Genomic DNA, 12,383 nt, shown 5'->3' on the forward strand with positions numbered 1-12,383 from the left:
AGAGGGCTATAGGTAAGCCTAGTAATATCTAAGGTAGGGACATGTTCGGCACAACTTTGTGGGCCGAAGGGCCTGTATTGTGCTGTAGGTTTTCTGTTTCTATGAAGCATGTGGCTGAAGGAGCTAGTTAAGGAGGAAATGCATTTATACATAGGGTGACTTCTGATACCAAAATTATCATTGATGTAAATCTTTTTCCCATTTACCCACATCCTTGCTGAAGAGGTTGTAATTTTATCAGTGTTCATAGGAAATTTTAGTAAGTAAGATTCTATACCATATGAAAGACAAACTTTCATTCGTATGGTACGAAATTTTGATTTCATACCCAAGAATGAGTGTTTGAAGTGGTTCCTGGAGAGTAGAAGATAAAATGAAGCACTCATATGGGTTTTTAAAATGAATGAGACATAGGAGACTGCAAATGCTGGAATCTGAAACAACACAAAGCTGGAGGAACTCGGTGGATCAGACATCAGTTAGCAGGGAAGTGGACAGTCAATGTTTCAGACAATGTCCATTGAGCTCCTCCATTTTTTTGCGTTGCTTAAACAGATATAAACTTCCTGATGCTTATTTTTGTTTCATTGAGAATAAAATTATAATCGAAGTTTGTGTATATGAAAAGAACTAATTTATGAGTCTCGTACAGAGTGTCTAATTTTTTTCAAAGTTTGGAATATGACAATGTCTTTCATAGTCTTCAGTGATAAGATGTAGAGAAGAAGTTTTTGTTGTATATTTTGTTCTGTAAATAGATTGGAAAATGATTTGAAAGAATTGGATTCCTAATGTTGGCCTGAGGGGATTCCTTTTTGTGGGAAGAAGGGCAGTTTTTAAAATATTGGTTTCCCCTTCACTTTACACAAGGCTTACTGATCCCTTTAACTACATACACTAAACTTTAGCTTTCCTCACAGCATTTATGATAGAATCAGTTATTCACAAAAGGTACTTTTGTTTGTTCTGTGGTTTCTTACAAACTGCTATTATTGTTCCTGCTCTATTCTTTTTATCTGTTTGCTCTTTAATTTGCTTCCTGTCAGATAAAGGAATGGATATTATCCCTAAATGACCTCTGCAGCTTTCATTTCATTCCCATGCATTATTACCTTTCTTCCTACCTTGTATGTATCTTCAGAACAATGTCATGAATTATTCTTTGGTATGAAATGTCAGACTTTTCTGCTGATTTCAACATTGTCTATCACATCAGATTTGTGAAATGTGCTTTCTTTCAAATACATGGTAGATCACAGAAACAGGCTGTTCAGTCCATCATTTCAAGCATAATGTTCAGAGTATTTTTGAATGTCTGGAAATGTAAAATCTGTTTACAGTGCATATCTTACTTTGAGATGAGGCAGGGTTCTGCTTTTAATCTTGCATGTTGATAGTCCTTGACATGCATAAATCAGCTGGACAAATGTTGAAACCTTGTTGCTGCTGAAACCTCGTTACACCTCCATGAATATACATCCAAGATTGTGAAGACCAGCATGGTTGGTCCTTTGGAGAGTTAGTTTACAAAAAGATGAGCGGTTTAGACTGTGGAGTGGTAACAGGACTTAGACTGAGCATGGTGAACTGAATCATGCATGCTTTGGCCCAGTAGGTATGAATTTTTTGAGCTCAGACTAGATGGTCCCAAAGGCATGTTTCTGTGCGATTCTACTCTATGACTATGATTCTATGAAATAATGAACTTTTGGTTGCTTTTAACCATGACTGGTGATCCATGGCCCATTTTTAATGTGAAGAAATCAATTTGAAGTAATCAGAGTTGTTAAGCCTAAAGTACACACTTGCATTAGTGGAGAAGGTTGCATAATAGTCTGATCTTGTAACTGGTTTCTAATTGTCTTCCTTTACTGAACTTGGGACCATTAAACCACTGGATACTTTGAAAGTTTACAGGGAAAGAGCAACTAAGTTAAAATGGATCACAGAGCTTCAAATATATACAAATGTGTGGATGAAAATCAGAGATGGCTAGAACATTGGAGCATGAGTAAGCTATTGCATCATTCAGTATAAAGGCTGATCATCCAAATACCCTATTCCAGCTTATTTCCCACATTCATTAATTTACTTACCTTAAGAGGAGCATCTAACTTGTTTTTAAATTTAATGCATGATTTAGTTCCAACTGCTGTCAAAACAGAAAAAAGCTGCCAGTAATGTGAATAATTTCATGATAACTGCTGGCACTGTCTAGTGAATTTCATTCAGTTGTACAGCAGAAAAAGCTGGAAATACTTGGGCAACATTTTTCAGAAAGAAACAGTTAACCTTTAAGGCCAAAGATCTTTTATTGAAACTGGGAGAGAGAGGAGAACAAGTTAATTTTTTTAAAAAAAGTGCAGAGATGGTGTGTGGGGTGTGACATGGGATTAAATTGTAGAGGTCCTCTGATCAAATGGGTTAATGGGGATACTTAGAAAAATGGTTAGTGAGACAGAGAAACATAAAGTGGAATAAGACAGAAGGTGAATTGGTGTGCCGCACAATAGGGCACAAGATGATAGGCGAAGTTCAGAATGAGGATATGATTGAGAATTAAAGTGGCATGAAATAAGGACTGCATCCAGGTGCTCTGTAAAATACTCACCCAATTTGTAGTTAGTTTCATCAAAGTAGAGGAGACCATATTGTGACCACACAATTAAATACACCAGATTGGAAGAAGTACAAGTGAATTGCAGCTTCACTCTTTTAGTGCATCTTGACCTGCAGGGCTGCTGTTTGAACACATCATGTATTTTTTTTGATCATTACTGATGCATGTGAACAGAATACCTGTATAACTTATCCTTACAGTAATCCTGCCCGCACGCTAAAACCCTGGTTCCATTTGTGTTTGTGCTTATCTTCTCTTCAACTTAAGTATTTTTTTCCTTTTCTCTTGATTAGTTTTGACAAAGGGTCTTTGACCTCAAACTTTATCTCTATTTCTCTTTCACAGTTACTGCCTGACTTGAATTATGATCTCATTTTCAGCATCTATATTTTAAAAAAAAACATCTATTTTATTTTAGGGTCATGAAGATGAAGTGTTTGTTTTGGAGCCTCATCCATTTGACTCAAGAATAATTTTGTCTGCTGGTCACGATGGGAATATCTTTATTTGGGATATTACTAAAGGAACAAAATCTCACCATTATTTTAACATGGTAAGTGTACTAACTTGAGCAGATGTGGTAAACAGCGGAAAAGTAATATCCATAAGATAAAAGGAGGACCAAACAGGAAAATAGTGTGAAGACAGATGAGAAGATCTGGTAAGTAGAATTGAAAACATGAAAAGCTAGTAAATAATGCAAGTTTCAATCATTTGAACATTTACATTTTGTCAATATTGTATATTTTGAGAAGAACCATTGGACTTTATTGTTTTCAGAACATTATTTGGTATTGTCCAGAAATTAAGAAGCCTTTTACTTGTTTTGTTCTTTGGAGATTCATATTCTTTGAAAAGTTAACATCTTGGGTCTAATGGGCGGTTGTAAATGTTTGCAGTATGTCAAGAGTTTGGACCATTATGACTTGATGTGTACTCCATTTAGGGGTGCAGAAAATGTTTTTGAAGGACCATTTGTCTATGGGAGTGCTTTAGTATTGGGGAAATGGAGATTAACATGGGTTAAAGGCTGGTTATCACAAATACATTTTCTGGAGTAGTAGAGACCCCCGAAGATTAATTTTTATTTCTGTTGTTTACTATATATGTATTAATGATACAGGGCAGGGTGAAGAGTGTAACATATCCAAGTTTGGGAACCTGGACAGGGGTAAGGTAAATGGTAGGGCACTAAGAAGTGATGAAGAACAGTGAGAACATGGAGGTTCTCTGAATGTGGTAACTCGGGTATTAGGATGGTGAAGAAGTTATATGGCATGTTTTCTTTCATGGGCTGGGGCATAGAATAAAGAAATTGAGAAGTAGTGTTGCAAATTTGGAATATTGTGTGCAGTTCAGGTCAGCACAATATGTAGGAAGAGTATGGCTGTGCTGGGGAGTGTACAGAGGCGATTCACTGGGACGCTGCCTGAATTGGAGGACTTCACTTATTGAGATGGAATGGATAGGCTATATTTGTCTTCCCTGGAGCGAGGAAGCCTGTGAGAGTTGAACTGAAAGTCTGTAGAATCCTTGGATATATTTAAGACTGAAATAGAATTCTAGTCACTAAGTAAATAGCAGATGGGGGGAAAGGGCAGGAAAGTGGACTTGAAGAATGTCTCATCAATTATAATGTTAGCAAAAGGGGTGCAAACTTGAGATGCTGATTTGCATACTCTGACTTCTTAATCAATTAGTCCTAAAATCTGGGATGAAAATCAGACTTTTAATTGTGTATTTATTGTTCTTACAGTTTCCACTTTAGCATTTGTTTTCATTCTTTCTCACAACTAACTCTGATCTATAAGTACAAGCAAAATTTAGTAAATATACTAAATTGATTTTCAATTTGTGCTTCATTGTTATTGTTTTAACTTGCTTTACTTCAAAGCATTACGTGATGACTTTGATCTGTATGAATGGTTTGCAAGACAAACTTTTTACTGTATCTTGGTACATGTGACAATAATAAACCCAACCACGGATGTACATTTTTGTAGTTTTTGGCTTCCAGTTAATTTTGTTCATTTGTTTAATATAGTACATTAGTCAAGAGGTACAGTCGACATTTCGGGCCAAGACCCTTTGTCAGGACTAACTGAAGGAAGAGTGAGTAAGGGATTTGAAAGTGAGAGGGGGAGGGGGAAATCCAAAATGATAGGAGAAGACAGGAGGGGGAGGGATGGAGCCAAGAGCTGTACAGGTGATTGGCAAAAGGGATATGAGAGGATATGGGACAGGAGGCCTAGGGAGAAAGAAAAGGGGGAGGGGGGAGGCCCAGAGGATGGGCATCTGAATTGCTTGAAATGGGCATCGTGTGTTGCTTGAAATTCCAGCATCTGCAGATTTCCTCGTGTGTACATTAGTCAAATTGTTTTTGTTTGGAATTCTTGTGTTTAATTTTCTTCGATTGAATTAAATAACTTAGTCCCAGTAAAAGAATCTTTGTGTTGAATCAGATCAAATCTGTTCTACATTAAAGCCACGATCATGAGTTTTCTAAGTAAGTTTTACTGATTCATCTTTGTTCTATAATTCTGGCTTTTCCATTCTAAGCTGTTATTAATGCCTCTTCCATGCAACCTGAAGTGTGTACTTCGAATAGGGTGCAATTGGATGTGGTTCAAAAAATATATTTAAGCATAATTGCATAGTTAAAATCCATGGTCTTCTTACAGATTGAAGGCCAAGGTCATGGTGCTGTATTTGACTGCAAGTTTTCACCAGATGGCCAGCATTTTGCTTGCACTGACTCACATGGACATTTGCTTATATTTGGATTTGGATGCAGTAAATTGTATGAAAAGGTAAGCTTTTGTGCTGTCTTATTTTTACGATCTTCCACAAATGCATTAATTGTAAAAGACAAAGTCTACAGTTGTGCATATGGGAGGAAGGAAACAAAGTAAAAGTCACAGAATTGTACAGTATGGAAACAAGCCATTTAACAGAACTCATCCATGCCAACCAGTGGGCTTCCTTGTGTACTAATCCCATCTTTCAGCACTTGGTCAATAATGTTCATGCTTAAATGATTGAAGTGTTCATTATAGAGATCTAAGTGCTTTCAGTGACTCAGCTTCAGTCATTCTCAGACAGTACATTCCACGTACTTGCCAAAATCTGGTGAAGAAATAGCCCTCCATATCCACTCTAAATCTGTTCCACTTTACCCCGAATACATGTCCTATAGATTTATCTACTTCTGATATGGGGGAAAAGTTTCCTGTGGTCTATCCTATCGACATTCTTCATAATTTTTTAAACCTCAATCATGTCCCGTTTTAACCTTCTTCGCTCCAGGAAAGACAGACATACAGCTTTTCCAATCTCTCTTCACAACTGAAATGATCTTCTGGCAATATCCTGTCACATCATTGGTGACCAGAACTGCATGCATTATTCCAGCTGAAGTGTGACTGAGGTTTTATAAAGTTGTAGCATAATCTCCCTATTTCTGCACTCATTTTTCTGACTAATGAAGATCAGTATTCTGTTTGCCTTCCTACCACATTATCTGCCTGTGTTGCTACCATCAAGGGTCTGTGGAGTTGTATTCCAAGTCCCTGTCTTCCTCAATACTCCCTGAGATCTTTCCATTCATGGTTTATGTACTGGCCTCAGTATCCCAAATCATCTCATCTGCCATTTCTCAGCCTATTTCACCAACAAGGATATCACCCAGTAGCCTAAGACTACGTTACACACTATCAACAACTCTTCCAATGTGTATGTCATCTGTGAACTTGACATTCATGCCTCACACTTCTACATCCTACAAGTATTTCACTTATCTTGCAAACAGCATGATCATGTCTCAGCACACATCCTTGTGAGGCACCACTAGTCACAGGCATCCTGTTCTAAAAATATTCTTATACCATTGCTCACTGTTCCCTATTGCCAAACCAGAGGTATGTCGAATACCAGGTGAAACGTGAAGTCTTTGAGGTAATTACAAGTCTGTGTCTTTACTGTTGCTTTGCTCACACTTGAGTGCTCGGTGACAGGTGCCGATGCTTTTTTTTGCCGGTGGGGGGAGGAGGAATTGTTGCTTGCTGCTACTTACGCACGGGAGGGGGGAGCTTGGGGGCTGCAGTTTAAGGTTCTAACATTTGACTGTCGTTCATTATTTGGGGGTACTCTGTTTTTGTGAGAAAAGCATTTCAGGACGTATATTGTATACATTTCTCTGTCATTAAATTGTACCTTTGAAACCAATTTTGGATCCATTTTGACAACATGTCCTGGACTCCATGGGCGCTGACCTTTGAACCAAATTTCTCATGTAGGGTCTTTCAAAAGCCCAACTGAAGACCATGTAAATCATGCTGACTGCCCTGCCTTCATTAATAAACTTCATTACGTCTTCAAAGAATTCATTCAAATTGGCCAGGCAAAGTCCCTCCTTTTCCGGGTGACATTAATCACCTCCCTTCTGAGCAGTTTCTCTCCCATTCAGCACCTTCCCTATCGTTGATGTTAGGCTCACAGGTCTATAATTACCAGGCTATTCCCTGCTACCTCTCTTGAAAATAAGCTGGTTAGTGGTGTGGTAGCGCCCACACTGGACTTCGAGGTGAGTGGTCCTGTGTTTGAATCCGGCTGGCTCCTTGCACGCTTTCCATCCATGCTGGGTTGAGTGTCAAGCTAGCAACTCGTTTTAAACAAAACAGACAAATGCGAAAGAAACGGCATGATTGCTGCCTGATGTGCCACAAGTCGCAGAGAGGAACAACAATGATCTCTTGAAAAGAGGGACCAAATTTGAGAGAATTTTAGTGATGTTGAATAGATGAATGGTATTTAATCTATTTTCAGTTTAACATGTTCAGAAAAAAATTTGTTTAACTTGCCAGTGATAGTGTTAGTAAATATTTTTCTATATTGGCTTCTATACTTAAAACTCAACTACATTGCTTTTTTAGCTTTTGATGCTTTTGATACTTTTATTAATAGAGACATTAATATTTTCAACTGAAGTGGAACATTTGGTTGTTAACGTCTTCAGATGAAAAAAGTGCAAGTGGTACATTTTTTTTGAAGGTTGTATATTTGGTTTATTTGATTCATCTAAGTGGTATGACAGTTTAGGAGCCTGTTCAAAGTTATTGAAAGAAATTGAACCAAGGAGTAGTCAAATTAAAATCTATTTTGTGATAAAATTGCAGTACTTAGCACAGTAAGTTTGTTTTTCTGAGACTGGAAGTGAAGAAAAACAACATTTCAAGTCAGTGATAGGAAACTTGATTCTAATAACTGTGGATGTACACTATGTAAAGAATAAATGCTTTGTTTACAGATTCCAGAACAAATGTTTTTCCATACTGACTATCGGCCATTAATTCGTGATGGAAACAACTTTGTCTTGGATGAGCAGACTCAGCAGGCTCCCCATCTCATGCCACCACCATTTCTGGTGGATGTGGATGGGAATCCTCATCGAACAGAATATCAGCGATTGGTGCCAGGACGTGAGAACTGTCAAGATGAACAACTCATACCACAGTTAGGATATGTGGCAACAAGTAAGTGTGTTAGTTTGCTATCAAAACAAACAGATTCAATACCTGTTCTTAAATCAAACAATTGAAAGCATGGCCCTGCTTTGTTTGCATTTCTATATTTATTTACCTTCAGTTTGAATCTTCTGGAATTTCTCATTTAAACAAAAATCAGCAGAATGTGTTCTGCACATCATTTAATTTAAGATTTTTGTGAAGAGTGATCGTGGAGTGATTTCTTGAATTGGAAAGAATAAAGTATTTAGTTCACCTTCTCAAAGATATCTAAAGTGCTTAATAACTAGGGAAGAAGTTCTAAAGATTGGTCGTAATATAGACATTTCAGAACCAATTTGAACAGGATCTCTTGGAGAGCAAATAAACTAAAAGTAGGAAGAAGTCCAAATGCAGTTGTCAACCACAGAGTTGTGGATGCAGAATATGTTTAAAGTTGAGATAGATTTTGAGACTGCAGCAGAGCTGAACGCTACGAGATTAGGAAGATGAATGGAATTAATGCCAATGATTCAAAGTCAAATCTTGAATGGCAGAGCAAACTTGAGAAGCCAATTTGTCTACTCTTAATTCTTCTGACTGTCACCTTGAAATTCACTTATTGAGAATCTAGCATTGTCATTATCCCAACAGTCACCAGTGATTAGAAACATCGTTGCACAAACCACAAAATTCAGTGGTTATTAAAACAAGTCAGAAGCTGAATTGAGTAAAATCCCAAGAATCTCATATGCTTGGGACTTTGAACTGGTAAATCTTCCAAGTATTATTCCTATTAATACCCAAACATATTGTTAACTGCTATGTTTTTACATGTTACATAGTAAAAATAAATTTTCCAGTGAATGTGATAAATTTAAAGGGAGTATTTGAACCAGGGTCTTGTTGTGACAAATGGGGATCTTGGCAAACAGCACCTGCTGTGTGAGATGCTGATGCATTGTGATTTCCAAATATTTGGCGAGTACATTATGGGAGTTTCACTATTTTGTGACAAGGGCCTTCCCTCAAGGCTCAAAGCCTTTCCACCATGGATAAGATGTGTCAGAAATGTAATAGAATGTTTCAACTTGCATAGATGAAAGCTTCTGAAACAGTAGTCTAAGTTAGATGCAGCTGAAGTAGCGTGCATGATTGGCTCTTCTTCCGTTCACTTAAAGTTTATTTTGAAGTTCCAGGTTCTGACAGATTTACAAGTATGTTGCTGTGCTTGACAGAACGTAATTCTTAGGAAGCTAGAGCAAGCTGGATCTTGTTTCTTGAGAGGAATAGGAATTCTGGAGTGATGAGAATGTGTATTTCATGCAGCAGTGTATTGAACAGTTGCATTTCAGAGGATGAATGCATAGATGAGATAGAAAGGAATATTATGATTTGGGGGGTAAGTTTTTAGTTGTCTAGTTTTGAACGATAAAGCTTTCATTTTTTTCACAAAGTTGCGTAAAATTACTGACTTAAATGAAACTTTTTGCCTTCACTATGCTAATTTTCCCCTTGTTCTGTTTAGCAACATTTTGACTCGCCCTTCCCTGGCCAGACCTTTCACAAAAAACTGCTTCAGCTTTATGTAACAATATTGTTCTTTTAAATATCTGTCAAATGTTTGATGCATTGATAGGTGATGGTGGTGTTGTGGAGCAAGTAATTGGGCAGCAAACAAATGAACAAGATGAACAGAACGCAGAACTTAGTATTCTGGATGGCCTAATTCAAAATTTGCAACAGGAACAAGACCAGCGGATGGGAACTGAACAAAATGGATTAAATGGTCCACATAACAGAGTCAGCACACCTGCAAGAGGTACATTTCTTACTGTAAATTGAATATTCCCCAAAGTGTCTGTTGTATGGTCGCAGGAATTTTGATACTTGGTATGCAATTTTTACGCTTAAGGTTCTCTCCAATAAGGAGTAACTTAATGTAATTCTCTAATAATTCTGAACATGTTGCATCCTAATTAAGCCAATCACGTGACCTTTCCTTTAATCAAAAGGATACACACGCAAACTGTTTAAAAAAATATGTTAGAAATTAAATAATTGCCAGCTAATCATGGCCTATCAGATATAAGTCGAAACACTAAAATTTTGCAGTGTTTCCATACAACACAATAAAAAGGTATGAAATTAAGTTTGAACAGAATCTTACAAATGATTAAAGTTCAAAACAGAATAATGAATATAGGAAAAATTTCAGTGTTTTTAATAATTTCGTCTGGAGTTTGAGTTTTATGGTTAACAGAATAATGAACTGCTTCCTAATGTGTGAAAAGCTTTACTGTAACCTGTCTTATTTCTGTAAGTATGCATATTTTAAAATTTGAAATCAATAACACTTCAGCCAAAAATTTGTAGTTTACAAGTTAGTCATTTCAAATATATTTTTTATTTTTAAAGATGTGATACTATTATTATAAATGTGAATTTAAAATAATTTATTTTACTTTTAGATAGAATTGTGAATAGTGAATAGTGATTTCTATCTATCAAGTTTATATCATCCTGATGTTATCATGTTCAAAGTATTGCCTTAGATATTATCTTAAGTACAGCATTACTGTGCAATCTGCCAGTAGGCGCTAATAAATGTACCAGCTGTAAGTGAATTAATGTTGAGGTGTTCAAAATTCAAGTTCAGAGTACATTTATTATCAAAGTCTGTATGCTGTATACAACCTTGAGATTTGTCACCTTACAGGCGGCCTCAAGACAAAGAAACCCAGAAGAACCAGTCATAGCTAATACAAGAGCTTGTTAATTGCAGGCCATGGCCTCAATTCAGTGTAGAGTCAAGTAAACCTTGCTGAGCAGCAAGCTGAATGCCAGCCTGGCCCTGACACACTGACCTTTTTAATCCGGTCCAGCACTTAAATTGGCTAAACAGGAGTTGTTCCTTGCTCTCAGAGCTGGGGCCTAACACTTCAATGCAGACATCCCACCTCTCCCGGAACTTCCGGGAGTCTCCCGCATATTAATAGTGCTCCCTGATGCCCGCAAGTTATATACAATATCACGGAAATCAATTTTTTTGAGAGCGCGAGTGAGAGAGAGCGCGAGCGAGAGAGAGCAAGAGAAAAGTGAGAGAGCGTGTGAGAGAGGGAGCAAGTGAGAGAGAAAGCGAGAGAGAAAGCAAGCAAGAGCGTGCGAACAAGCCATGGCAGTGTTCCAAAAAAAAATATAAAGCGTACGTCATCCCAGACTACACTAAAGTGTACCCCTGCCTAATAGGGGTCAAAATAAAGATAGTGTTGCTCGCTGCACTGTTTGCAACAGTGACTTTTCTATTGCCCATGGTGGGTTAAGACTGTAAAAGACATGTTGAGGTGAGTTTAACAGGTGTTATTCGTTTATTAGCATAGCTAACGTTATTTAAACTAGCTGGCTAGCTGCTAAGGAGCTACTCTATTGCAGACATCCCACCTCTCCCGGAAGTCTCCCGCAAATTGATGGTGCTTCCTCCCTGAAATGAGCTTTTGCAGGGTGGGATGTCTGTCAATGTGCTCTCATGCATGGGGCCTGCTGCCTTGATTCAACCCATACCTGACCTTTAAAATCTGGCTCAACAGTTAAATCATCAAACATTAGCTTGTTCATTGTTCTTGGCCTGGGCAAGGTAAATTTTATTATCATAGTACATATACATATGTCACTACATACAGCCCTGAAATTCATTTTCTTTTAGGCATACTTAACAATCTTATAGAATAGTAACAATAAAAGAATCAGTGAGTGACTGCCTGAATAGAGAGTTCAACCAGAGTGCAAAAAACAATAAGCTGCGCAAATGCAAAAAGAACAAACAATAATAATATAAATTAAGCAATATATTTTGAGCATGAGTCCTTGAAACTGAGTCCACTGGGTGTGGGAATAATATTTCAATAATGGGGCAAGTGAAGTTACCCTGTTTGTTCAAGAGCCTGGTGGTTGAGAGTTAGTAACTGTTCCTGAACTGGGTGGTGCAAGTCCCAAGGCTCTTGTACCGACTTCCTGATGGCAGCAGCGAGAAGAGAGCGTGTCCTGGGTGATGGGAGCTCCTGATGATGTCTGCTGCTTTTGTGCAACAGTGTTCCATGTATTGTGGATGTGTTCAATGGATGGGAGGGATTTGCCCATGGTGGACTGGGCTGTATCCACTACTTTTTTGTAGAATTCTCCATTCATGGGCATTGGTGTTTCCTTGCCTCAGTTCTGCCACTTTAAGTTGGCTCCAGATCCCCTCCAGCAATGGTCATGTATTG

The 12,383-nt window shown here is 37.7% G+C and overlaps 1 protein-coding gene across 4 annotated transcripts in view; it reads left to right on the forward strand.

The window, feature by feature from the left end:
• The window catches only part of LOC140198843 (bromodomain and WD repeat-containing protein 1-like), a 157,488-nt gene that overhangs the window by 68,189 nt on the left and 76,916 nt on the right, over window positions 1-12,383 (forward strand). For all 4 annotated transcript variants that reach the window (XM_072259976.1, XM_072259973.1, XM_072259974.1 and 1 more), the window contains 4 exons: window positions 3,039-3,173; window positions 5,302-5,430; window positions 7,926-8,151; window positions 9,761-9,943. In XM_072259976.1, the coding sequence (XP_072116077.1) occupies window positions 3,039-3,173; window positions 5,302-5,430; window positions 7,926-8,151; window positions 9,761-9,943 (673 nt within the window). The remainder of the gene's footprint in view (window positions 1-3,038; window positions 3,174-5,301; window positions 5,431-7,925; window positions 8,152-9,760; window positions 9,944-12,383) is intronic.

The sequence above is a fragment of the Mobula birostris genome, chromosome 6, assembly GCF_030028105.1.
Source record: "Mobula birostris isolate sMobBir1 chromosome 6, sMobBir1.hap1, whole genome shotgun sequence".
NCBI classification, from domain to species: domain Eukaryota; kingdom Metazoa; phylum Chordata; class Chondrichthyes; order Myliobatiformes; family Myliobatidae; genus Mobula; species Mobula birostris.